Source organism: Lepus europaeus, chromosome 7, assembly GCF_033115175.1.
Source record: "Lepus europaeus isolate LE1 chromosome 7, mLepTim1.pri, whole genome shotgun sequence".
Classification (NCBI taxonomy): domain Eukaryota; kingdom Metazoa; phylum Chordata; class Mammalia; order Lagomorpha; family Leporidae; genus Lepus; species Lepus europaeus.
The window spans coordinates 75,070,140-75,082,597 of record NC_084833.1 but is presented as its reverse complement, the minus strand read 5'-3'; the positions used below and the strand labels follow the sequence as shown (position 1 = coordinate 75,082,597).

Genomic DNA, 12,458 nt, shown 5'->3' with positions numbered 1-12,458 from the left:
GACAAAGCAAAGGTGTTATTTTTTTTTTCTGTAGTGTCAGTCTTGTTCTTTGTTTCTTGCTTTCATCAGCTAAAAATGGATGCTAATAACAGGCCTAGTGTTTTATTTGTTTCTTATCATAACCACCACAGAGATGATGTGTATTCATAGTCAGATATGTTGGTGATAAGGTAGAGTTAAAGGAAATAAAGGTTTGTATATTTATATTTATATTGAAGCCTTTCAAGACTGTACCTTAAACTGAAAATCAGAGAGAACACAAGTTGCCTTGTTCTCTCATTGTATTATTAATGAAATTTTGTTTTTTTCAAGAAATGATCTGTAGTCTAAACACATAGTTAGTGTTAAATACAAATAATATGACTGTAGTGTTATTTTAGTCCTTGGTTTTTTTTTTTTTTTATTTCTGCATAACTCTAGCATAGCATAAAATTAACTTCCAAGTGTGTAATGATGAAAAAGAAGAGAACTGTAAAAGTTTAAAGGATTTAGAGTAGAGTTGCCCGTCCAGTAGATAAAGTTTAAATAACTGGAACAACATTATCAAATCTTAATGAATTAGTGTTTATTGTTATAGTATAATGTCCACTAATAGACTACCTTCATCTAGATTACCTGTAGTGTTTTGTCAAGTAGATTAGGAGAAGATTTTCCTTATTTTTGAGTGGATCTTAATAGAAGTTTGCTTGTGTATGTTCCTGCATATTCTTCTCTGTAAGGGTTCACATAATAGGAAAAGACTGAGATTAGTTATTGGATAAAAGAGTGTCAATGAGTAAAAGAGCAGATAACTAGTTACTTTTCCTGAGCATGCCTTTTTGTCATAAACCAGTGCATTTACTATAGAAATATAAGCCGGTTTTTTGTTTTTGTTTTTGTTTTATTTTCTTTTTAAAGATTTATTTATTTACTTAGAGGCAGAATTACAGAGAGAAGGAGAGACAGAGACAGAGGTCTTCATCTGCTAGTTCACTCCCCAAATGGTGTGCAACACCTGATGTTGAATTGATCTGGAGTTAGGAGCCAAGAAGTTTCCCATGTGGGTACAGGGGCTCAAGCAGTTGGGCCATCTTCTGCTGCTTTCCCAGGCACATTAGCAGGGAACTGGATCGAAAGTGGAGTAGCCAGGACTCAAACTGGCACCCATATGGGGTGTCAGTGCTTCAGGCAAATGTTTAACCTACTGTGCCATAGTGCTGGCCCCTTATGCCCATTTTTTAAAAATGACTTCTCTAATGGCTTTTTTTGCATGGAAAATTAGAGGTGTTTGTGTTATTGTCCAACAGAATGTCATGTAATTTAATATCCCATGCCACTATTGCCACTATCAAGTATTTGAAAACTGCTCTCTTGGGGACAGCGCTACGGTGTAGTGGATAAAGCTGTCGCCTGCAGTGCTGGCATCCCATATGGGCACTGGTTCAAGTCCAGCTGCTCCACTTCTGATCCAGCTCTCTGCTATGGCCTGGGAAAGCAGTAGAAGATGGCCAAGTCCTTGGGGCCCTGCACCCGCGTGAGAGACCTAGAAGAACTTCCAGGCTCCTGGCTCCGGATCAGTGCACCTCCAGCCACTGGGGCCGATTGGGGAGTGAACCAGTGGATGGAAGACCTCTTCTCCCTCTCTGCCTCTCCTTTTCTTTCTGTGTTACTCTGTCAAATAAATAAATAAATCTTTTTTAAAAATTCTTTTAATTTAACTAAACTTAATGTAACTCCTTTCATATGCAAGGATTTAGAGTGGCCAGCATGATGTTTTTATTTTAGTACACAAAAACAGCACTTTTAAAATCTGTTTCTACTTTTTATTTCTGTTATGTTTTTCTGATTTTTTTCCCATTGGTCTACTTATTGGGGAGCAGGTAGATGAGAAAGATATTAAAATATGATCATTTGAGTTTGAATAATCTATCAGCATATTTTGATATGTTTTTAGGACTTGATGTTCCATGGGAATGTCTAATTTCTAAAAAAGTCTTGTGATACAAAAAATTACATTGAAATGGTATATATTTAAACCTATGACCTCAGTATTTTTTTTATATTTTCTATTTTCAAACAGTTGTATTTTGGGTTTGTAGAATACTTCCCTTGAATTTATTGACTTTTAGGGAAATCTCCTTGTCTTTTAGGTCTTTGCTGCTATTTTAGTTTTGAATCATACAATGTTAAAAGAAGGCAAGCCTAATACTATGAAAGTCACACCAGTATAATAGACCAGCAGAGTGGTTGAAAGTACAGAATTGTCTTCTCACTTTCGTATTACAGAGAGAAAAGTATAATACTATATTTTTGCTGTTTTTTATTTTTTCTCTCCCCATTTAGTCAAGTCTTTAATTCTTAGGATAAATGAGTTTTTTAATAGAAAGCCAAATCTTTTGAGTAAATATCTGATTGTATAACAGTTTTATGTGTAGAGCTTGATAATGGTACATAATTAGTGTCATTTTGGTAGGAAAAAACACATTTGTTATTCCTTTAGCAAATCATTTAAAGACTCCAAAGCTCTTTGCTAGACCTTCAGAGTAGTTCCTGCTCTGCTAGATGAGTAATCTTTCATTCCTACTTTCATCTAAAATTCCTTTCTCTCCCATCCTTAGAATCTTCATCTTTTTTTTCCCATTTCCTACCTTGGAACCTTATACAGGTGATTTCTATACCTGCTAGAAACAGCCTCTTACCCTTCTTGTCATTATCCTACCACCCCACCTCCTTTTGGAAGTTTACTTATACCACCACCCACTAATTGTTTAATGTCAGTTATTTGAGTAAACACAGTCATGCCAGTACACTCCCACCTAGGGCAGGGAAGATGGGCACAAGGTGAGTGGCTGTTTTATAGAAGTACCATCTTGGTTATTCTCTTTTTTAAACTAAATCACTATTGGCTTCCCAATATTAAAGAGCAAATCTGTCCTTAGTTTACTATTGTTGTTATTGTACACATAAGTATTTCTTCTGAAGATTCATTTTAAAATACATTAAATGCAGTTCTTCCATCTTGATGTTTAGATAATTTTGCATTTAAGATTAATAAATAATATAGCTACTGCTTTTCACTTTGCATCTTTGACTAATATAATACTAATTTATTTACTTCCTTTCTTCATTTTGCTGTAATACACTTGGACTGCACAGATCCTTTCTCTGCTACTATAGATGCTGTTGATGATGCCATTCCAAGCTTAAATCCTTTCCTCACAAAAAGTAGTGGTGATGTTCACCTTCCCATTTCTTCAGATGTATCCACTTTTACTACTAGGACACCTACTCATGAAATGTTTGTTGGTAAAGTACCATTTAACCTTTTTTTTCCAATTAATGTTTATATTGCCTAATAATCATTAATGTATTCATTAATTACTTTTAAAGCACTGTAATAATTACTTTGGATTTTACTTCAGATCTTACAATACATTAAACAGCAATAATATAGTAAGGCTTTTAAATTGACTCGTCTCCCTAATTTTATTTAACACAAGCTTTTAGGGAAGAAAATTTCCTTTGTTGCTGAGCTTATTTTGGTGTTTTGTTCTCTGTTGTATTATAGCACAATACTCAAGTTATCCAGTATCATATGCATATCCTGTTTATTGTTTCAGAATTTGTTGGAAAGTATCTCCCTTAAAAATACTTATATATGCTTATGTTTTCACCTCTGTGCTTGGGAGAGATACTGGTTATCATTGATTGGAACAATCTTAAACTTTTTCCCCCCTAGCTCTTGCATATTAAAACTATCTAAAATATATATGTACTCTTCATCCTATTCTTAAGAAAATCACTTTATTGTCAGGAAATAATTGTGGGAAGTGTGTTTTCCATTTTAATAATAAAACAGAAGAGCAAATTGACTTGAATAACCTGTCATTCCAGTGTGAAACTCATAAAAAGACATAATTTCACACCACGCACATTACCCAGGAAAGTGTTTACTAAATCTGAAATAAGTGGATCTTAATACTCCTAAAAATGTTAACCATCCCCTTAAAAGATGGTAATAGCTGCTTTTATTCAGCTCACCAAAGCAACTTTAAGATGATGTGAATTAAAATTTGATTAAGCAGCATGTGGAAAGTTATGTTAGTACCCTAAACAGATCATGTGGCCATATTCTAAATAGAGTTAGATATATGAGGATGCTTCTAAAAGTTTGTGGAAAATGGAATTAAATGATAAATTTATTTTTATGGAAAAATTTTAGTAAGTCCATGTGTGATTTGTTTCATTATACACAGTTTCAATGAACTTTTGAACATTGCCTCATATATATGAGAGAAAAAAGGAGGGAAGTAAAAAACCAAAAAGCAAGTTCATGGTGTAGATTCGAGAAAATTTCAAGTCAGGTGTTCAGGTTATGCAGATCTAACAGCTCAAACTACATTTATGTTCTAAGTGTAATCATTGCAGTAATGCCTTCTTGTCAATGCATTATAAAATTGTATATCCTGCCCTGTAGGATTAAGAACAATCCAGAAAAAGGATATATAGCCGTGTATTTTAGTATGTTCTAATCCTACCATAGGAATACACTTATCTGCTGCTATGATATGCTCAGTGTAATTGGCGATCTGTCCTTACTGAAGTTACAGGACACTGAATTGTAAGTCAAGAGTAGGTTGTAGTCCTGGCTATGCTTGCTGTGTATGTGAGTATCTCTGAACTTGTCTGGACCCACTTTCTCATTTGTTAAGCCAGACCTTAGAAAATAGGTTAGTATTGGCTAAAAACTTAAGTGCCTCATATTTCTGTTTCTAATGAGATAGTATTCTGTTTAAATGTTGCAAACCATAATAGTTTATATATAGATATATGAAGTAACATATAATATGTGTAAAATAATCATAATGAAGCTTTAAGGCTTTTTTTTAGTAAATTGTCATTTTAAGAATGCCAAGTGCTTGGATCCCTTGTTTTATTTCACTCAATTACTCCACCCCACACTTTTTTTCTTCTCCTCTCCTTTCCTTCTTCTGTCCTTTCCATCCTTCCTTCCTTCTCTCTTTTTCTCTTTTGCCTTTCTTCCCTGCATTTTATGCCTTGTCAGCATTTTTTTGGTGGCATTCAAACTTACCTACTACTACCTTCATGCATTATGAATCTGCTATAGCTGGCTTATTTGGAGGTAGATAGCAGTGTCTCTGAAATTCAGTTTATTTATGCAGAAGGAATTACTTTGTTTCCCTCCTTAGAATAAGTTTTTAATAAACTTTCTTGCCTTTGAAGAACACACCATATTTTGCCCAATATTGTTTGCTTAATTAAATACTTGGTGGTTTTATGAATACCTGTCTGTCATCTTTTTCATTTAATCCATATTCTGGACTTGTAAACTTTCAAAAGAGTATACAAAAAAGCATATGGATTTCAAAGCTCTTTGTGTATTCGTCTTTGTCTTTCAAAATGTATTCTAGGTCAGTGCAGTAGCAATAAAAGCTAAAGTCCAGCTCATGGGAGCGGGACATGGTAGTTGATTATCTTATGACCATTATAAGACCTAATTTTTTATGACACCAAAATCCAATTAAGTTGGCATTGAGAAGTAGGCTTGACATAACTTAGGAATTGGTGTTCTTGACTGGCAGTAAGCGTTAGATATGGTTAACTATATTTAAAAATGGGATTTATGAGGATATTCGATAGAAAAAATATGCTTAAAATCTAATGAACATTAATTTGAATTCTGCTTCTACTTTATTGTATGATAAACAAATTTTTAACCTCTGTAAATCTACAAAAGGTAGGATAATAGTGTCTTGAACTATTATCATGAGGTTTACAAATGTCTGTTTTAATATCTAGCAGCATGGCATATAAAGTTAAAATTACTGCTTTCAAAAACTATAAATATGTGCATTTCATACTTCAAATGTACTTTTTTTTAAAAAAATTTATTTGAGAGGTAGAGTTACAGACAGTGAGAGGGAAAGACAGAGAGAAAGGTCTTCCTTCTGTTGGTCACTCATCAAATGATCACAGTAGCTGGAACTGTGCTGATCTGGAGCCAGAAGCTTTTTCTGGGTCTCCCACACAGGTGCAAGGGCCCAAGAACTTGGGCCATCTTCTACTACTTTCCCAGGCCATAGCAGACAGCTGGATTGGAAGAAGAGCAGCTGGTAGTAGAACTGGTACCCTTATGGGATGTGAACATCGCAGATGGAGAATTAACCCACTGTGCCACAGCCCAGATGTAATTTTTTTTTTTTTTTAAGGTATATTCATTTGAAAGAGTTACAGAGAAATAGAGACAGAGAGGAAGAGAGAGATCTTCCATCCTCCCAAATGGCCAGGGTTGAGCCAGGCCAAAGTCAGTAGCCTGGAATTTCATTCTGGTCTCCCATGTGGGTAACTGGGACCCAAGTACTTGGGCCATCTTCTGCTGCTTTCCCAGGCACATTAGTGGGGGCCAGAACTGATGCTCATGTAGGATGCAGACATTGTAGGCAGCAGCTCAATCCGCAGTGCTACAACAAGGGCCAATCAAATTTACTTCTTGTTATTTAGCACAGTTAATAATCTTGAACTGCATTTCTTTTGTGTTTTAAAATTGCTGAGTTACTCACTTTTTGGCCCAGCATTAGTAATGGAAAGCTTAGGAATTTTGTAAAACACGAATCCTTTTTTTTTTTTTTTTTTTTTTTTGACAGGCAGAGTGGAGAGTGAGAGAGAGACAGAGAGAAAGGTCTTCCTTTTTGCCGTTGATTCACCTTCCAGTGGCCGCTGCAGCCGGCACATCTCGCTGATCCGAAGCCAGGAGCCAGGTGCTTCTCCTGGTCTCCCATGGGGTGCAGGCCCCAAGGACTTGGGCCATCCTCCACTGCACTCCCGGGCCATAGCAGAGAGCTGGCCTGGAAGAGGGGCAACCGGGATAGAATCCGGCGCCCCAACCGGGACTAGAACCCGGTGTGCCGGCGCCACAAGGCGGAGGATTAGCCTGTTAAGCCACGGCGCCAGCCTGCTTAAATTAACAGTATAGCTATAATAAAGATTTATTTTTCTACATACTAGTCTGTTTAAGATGAAATAATTAGGATAAAATGAAAACTCCCAGATTTTGGAATAACAAAAAATTGAATTAAAATGTCTGCCAGTTACTAGATCTTTGGCCTTAGGTAAACTGTTTAATCTGTTCGTTTCTTCATATGTAAAAGGGGGATAATACTAATTATCTCATGGTGGTGTTTGAGTTTTAAGTAATGGCTTACTTAACAAAGCCCATGAATAGTACGTAATAGGGCTTTTAATACATGGTAGCTGTTATTTTCACCAAAAAAAAAAAAAAAAAAACCAAAACTATGAGACCTAATTATCAGGGAACTACCCCCCAAATCCATTAAGAACTCAGCCAGTTTTTCTTAAAAGTATTTCAAAATGCTTATAGAGCTTGTTCCTCTCATTAATTTATAATTGCCCTCTTGAGTTTTGCCCTGTAGGACCATGGTTTCTAAATGTTACTCTCTGGGCTGATGCTGATCAGTGACATTGTTGTCACTGGGCCTTCCTTGTAAAGTTAAAGAATAGACAAGACAGTGTACATATAGTTCATAAAATTTACCTTAAGCTGGGAAATCTGTCCTTTTTTCTTCTTTAAATGTTTCCTTTGATTTAGTCATAATAGGAGTTGGCATTATGTCACAGCAGGTTAAGCTTCTTCCTGCAATGCTGGCATATATGAGTGCTGGTTCCAGTCCTGGCTGTTCAACTTCCGATCCAGTTCCCTGCAAGTGTGCTGACAAAGCAGCAAAAGATGGCCAAAGTGCTTGGGCCCCTGCCACCCATGTAGGATACCTGGATGGTGTTCCAGGCTCCTCCTGGCTTTGGTCTGTCCCAGTCCCTGCTGTTGAGGCCATTTGGAAATGAACCAGTGGATGGAAGAGCTCGCTTGCTCTCTTTCTTTGTCTCTCCCTGTCTGTCTGTAACTCTGCCTTTCAAGTAAATAAATAAATCTTAATAAAGAAATGGTCATTTTAGATCTGTGTCTTTAAATAACTTTAAAATTAAAAATTGGCAATAGTGGAGGTTTCCACAAAAGTGACTTGGGACAAAAGGCCATTAAGTTGAAGATGTGCATTGAAATGAGAATACAGAAATATTGTCTTGATGGTGTACGTGAAACAGGGAATCTTTCATTACCTGTAAGATTCTTTCTTTGCAGATATACTGCTTGTTTCCCTGATAACTAATAAGCTATTGAAATTTCTTAAAAATTTCCTTTTTACATTTTTCCTCTGTTTATGTGGAAGCTTTTTTTTTTTTTAAATGTGGAAGCTTTTTAAACTTGAGATACATACCCTGAATTACTTTATATCCTTTCTAACCTTTTCTGTGTCTATGTAATAATAATGTGATTTCATATATTAGTGCCCTGGGAACCTCAGGAGATGGCTGCTTTTTTCACAGATAGTAATTAACCTGTTTCTATATTATTGTAGAGGATAGGTTCATCTCTTTTATATCAACAATATTCTAGAATTCTAGGACAAAACACTAGGAGAAAATGGGAACTTGATTATGGACTTAGTTTTAAATTATTGTTCCATGTGTGATCTAAAGATTAATGCTAATGTAGCCAAGATGGTTAGCAGAATATCATTTAAAGAACAAAATGTATATTTCTTAACACTGTGATAGGATAGGCACATAATTAAGCATGGCAGATTTCTATCTTTCTTCAGTAGATACATTGGCTCTTTATATATGTAAGGAGTTATATAAAGAATAAGTAGGCCCTTATAATTAAAGCTTAAATACTTTAAAATATTATTAAATCGGTAAGTCTAGAATTCTTCTGATAAATTGATCAGATTTATATACTAAATTACATTCTACTATGATAGTGTTTGTGTTCTGATTAAATGACCCGTCCCTTTGAGTTAAGAATAGTTAAGGAATTTAAATAATTATGGAGCAGTCTCAAAAAAATTGTGCCCTACACAGTGTTCATTATGTGATGTAAATCACTAGTAGCATTAGTGTGTACCAGCTTGTATACGTCATTGCTTTTTGGCTTTATTTGTCCTTGAGGGCGTTCTTGGATTTACTGCCCAAAGTTGTCCTAAGTTTTACACTTTTAAGATCAGTCTTCTTCTTCTTTTTTTTTTTTTTTTAATATTTTATTTATTTATTTGACAGTTAGAGTTACAGTGAGAGAGAGAAACGGGGAGAAAGGTCTTCCTTCCGTTGGTTCACTCTCCAAATGGCCGCAATGGCCGGAGCTGTGCCGATCTGAAGCCAGGAGCTTCCTCCCCGTCTTTCATGTGGGTACAGGGGCCCAGGGACCTGGGCCATCCTCCACTACTTTCCCAGGGCATAACAGAGCTGGATGGGAAGAGGAGCAGCCAGGACTAGAACCGGCGCCCATATGGGATGCCAGCGCCACAGGCGGATGATTAACCTATTGCGCCATCGCGCTGGCCCCAGATCAGTCTTCTTAATCCAATATAACATCTTGTTTCTTCATATCCTGGTGGTGTACAAATTCAAAGTGAGACTGACTGAAGATACTTTAGCATAAAATTGGGAGAAGAAGAGAGAAAACCTATGTTTAGAACTCCAAAAATTTGGCTTCTCCCTAATGTTGTTGGTGTTAACCTTTTAATAACAGGTATCAGGTACTTTTATTTGTTTGCTTACATTCTGATTTGATAGAATTTAATGATGGAAAAGACCTTAGGAGTCATTTATTATAGCCTTCTATATGGGAAAAGAATTCGTTTCTTGTGATCCTTGCTGGACTGCTCTTTATTTGTATATTATTCCATGATTGGAAGTTTTCCAAATCATGTCACAACTCTAATATTTTTAGATGATTTTAATTGTTCATTTCAATTCCTAGAAATTCAGAACACCACTTCACAAAAAGCCTTGTGCAATTGGATATCTTCTGTTACCTCAGGATAGGCTGATCTCAAAGAACTGAGCTATGCACTTCTTTGCTTAATACTGTTAGCATCAGTATAACACAAGCAAGAAAGAATAAGCTTTCCTGTTTATGTTTTTGATGTTTCAGGCTAGTTAGATTAATTGCATGTTTTGTTGTAAACTGTTAGAAATCATAAGTTGAAGATAGAAGGTTGTTTGGAGTGCTGTTTTTTCTTTGATGCTTTAAAATTACTTACACAAGAGTGGACTGCCAAACTCTTGCCACTTTTCAGATTTAATCAGAATAATCAAGAACCATTTAGCTTTTTAATTAACTGTTGAAGTTAGGAGAGAAAAATATGGAGGATGGCAATATGAAGAAGGTTCATTTTTTTTATACGCTTATTTCATTGCCAAGTGAGCCCTTGCATTGTGTATATATTTTATTTTGTGCAAAACCCTGGAATTTTAGGTGTGTTTAGTTTCTAAAAGGTATCAGCATACAAAATTAAAATAAAAGATAAGTAAATATTTTATTCTGTAGTAAATAAAGCAAGCTAATAGTTCAACATCGGTTACTCATTTATTAGTTTTCTTTTGTTTGTGTACAGTTTTGTGGAGAAATAGTCACCACAAAAATAATTCTGTGTGGAAGACAGTTTGCTTGAAGGCCTAGCTTTGTTCTTTGAGGAATTTATTGCTTTTCCATCCTGTTGTCATCTTTATTACAGAACTTTAAATGTAGAATTATTATAGAATTGAGGTTATTTTTTCCATTTTGATTTCTCTCAGGATTCACTCCTTCTCCAGTTGCACAGCCACATCCTTCAGCTGGCCTTAATGTTGACTTTGAATCTGTGTTTGGAAATAAATCTACAAATGTTGTTGTAGATTCTGGGGGTAAGAAAAAAATTGTTTAATTTAAAGTGCTGTAGTGATCTAATATGGATTCTGTGTAAGGAAAAATGATGACTTTTTTAACATTTATAAGTAGATTAAATTAGAAGCTAGACAAATTGTCCCTCCTGCCTCTGACCACTAACGAGAACTTGAATGAACTACATGTATAGTCATTCCCTTTTATTGGTAGCAGTTCAGATGCTAAGAATACTTAGCTCAGTAAGATGCCACGTTTCTAGTGACTGTGTGTGGAATTCTCTACTGCTTTACTCTAAGATTTTACCATTATGAAGTTAATAATGACCATATTATATTTTAATATATAAAATTGCTATTTTTAAATACTGGAAAAATAAAACCTGTGGTCCCTTGACATGCTTAGAGGTTCTTTATATAAACAACTAAAGCATTAAAAAATAGCAGACCTGTGGGTGCAGAGGCCTTTCATTGTTTTAAGGGTGAATCTTATTATGATGTGCTAGTTCCCTTGTCTTTTGAGAACATTATAAATTTGAGACCCAAATTTTCATTTTGTATTTTCATTAATACCTTTGTAATTTGAAGTTCTAAAGGACTTATAAAATATTAGCACTCAATAATTCTACTCTTTCCATGAGGTAGCCTTTTGTTTTGGTTAGTAATTAAGATTTAGCCATATAAAGAGGATGTATTGTGGCGTTCTTAATTTTGTAACATATAAGTAGTTGTCCATAAAGTAAGCATATAAATAATATGTATGGACTGAGATTTTTTTTTTTTTTTTGGTGAGCTTGTCTTGCTTAGGTAAAAGGAAAAGGGGGGAAATAGACACTAATTGTTCATATTTTGTAAGCCACCATCTTTGATGATTTTTGTGTTTCAAACTCTTACAATATTTGTAGATAGTGCTGTTGAGTACATTACTGAGTTGATTTGATTGGTTATGCTTTTGTCTTCTTTCGGTAGAGATCCTTAGGAGTTTTATTTTCATTTTCAAGAAATACCCTAGTTCATTAGATATATTAGATAAGTTAGGCAGCTAGAGCTGTTTAACAATTTCTTAGATATAGTTTAGGTCAGTATATTTTAGATCAGCTCCTTATTCTCTGCTTTGAAGAATATAAAAAGGTCTATAAATACATGTCTTAAAAGGAATTTTTAAATTTTTTTTCAAAGTTTCATAGATACTTTTTTTTAAAAAAATTTTATTTATTTTATTTGAAAGAGTTATGCAGAGAGAGAGAGAGAGAGAGGTCTTCCATCTGCTGGTTCACTTCCCAAATGGCCTCAACAGCTAGAGCTGGGCCAATCTGAAGCCAGGAGCCAGAAAGCTCCTCCTGGTCTCCCATGTAGATGCAAGGGCCCAAGGAATTAGGTCACCTTCCACTGTTTTCCCAGGCCATAGCAGAGATTTGGATTGGAAGTGGAGCAGCCAGGACTCGAACCAGTGCCAATATTGGATGCCAGCACTGCAGGCAGTGGCTCCACTTGCTAAGCCACAGCGCTGACCCCAATACTTTTTTTGTTGTTGTTAACCTAAATTGCTTTTAGGTTTAAGTGACATTCAGAAAATCTTGCCAGATGAGAGGGAGAATTTCATTTCATTTCCTTCCCTTTCACAGTGCTTCTCTTCATCTCCTTTAATTTTTTTTTAAGATTTATTTATTTATTTGAAAGGCAGAGTTACAGAGAGACAGAGGCAGAGAGAGAGAGAGAGGTCT

At 35.4% G+C, this 12,458-nt stretch overlaps 1 protein-coding gene across 10 annotated transcripts in view; it reads left to right on the top strand.

Moving 5' to 3' along the window:
- PICALM (phosphatidylinositol binding clathrin assembly protein) overlaps positions 1–12,458 on the top strand; it is a 122,497-nt gene that overhangs the window by 82,002 nt on the left and 28,037 nt on the right. For 4 of the 10 annotated variants that reach the window (XM_062196827.1, XM_062196828.1, XM_062196825.1 and 1 more), the window contains exons 13-14: positions 3,136–3,285; positions 10,651–10,758. The exons of 2 other annotated variants lie outside the window; for them this stretch is intronic. In XM_062196827.1, the coding sequence (XP_062052811.1) occupies positions 3,136–3,285; positions 10,651–10,758 (258 nt within the window). The remainder of the gene's footprint in view (positions 1–3,135; positions 3,286–10,650; positions 10,759–12,458) is intronic. 4 more of the 10 variants (XM_062196832.1, XM_062196831.1, XM_062196829.1 and 1 more) reach the window with 1 other exon arrangement.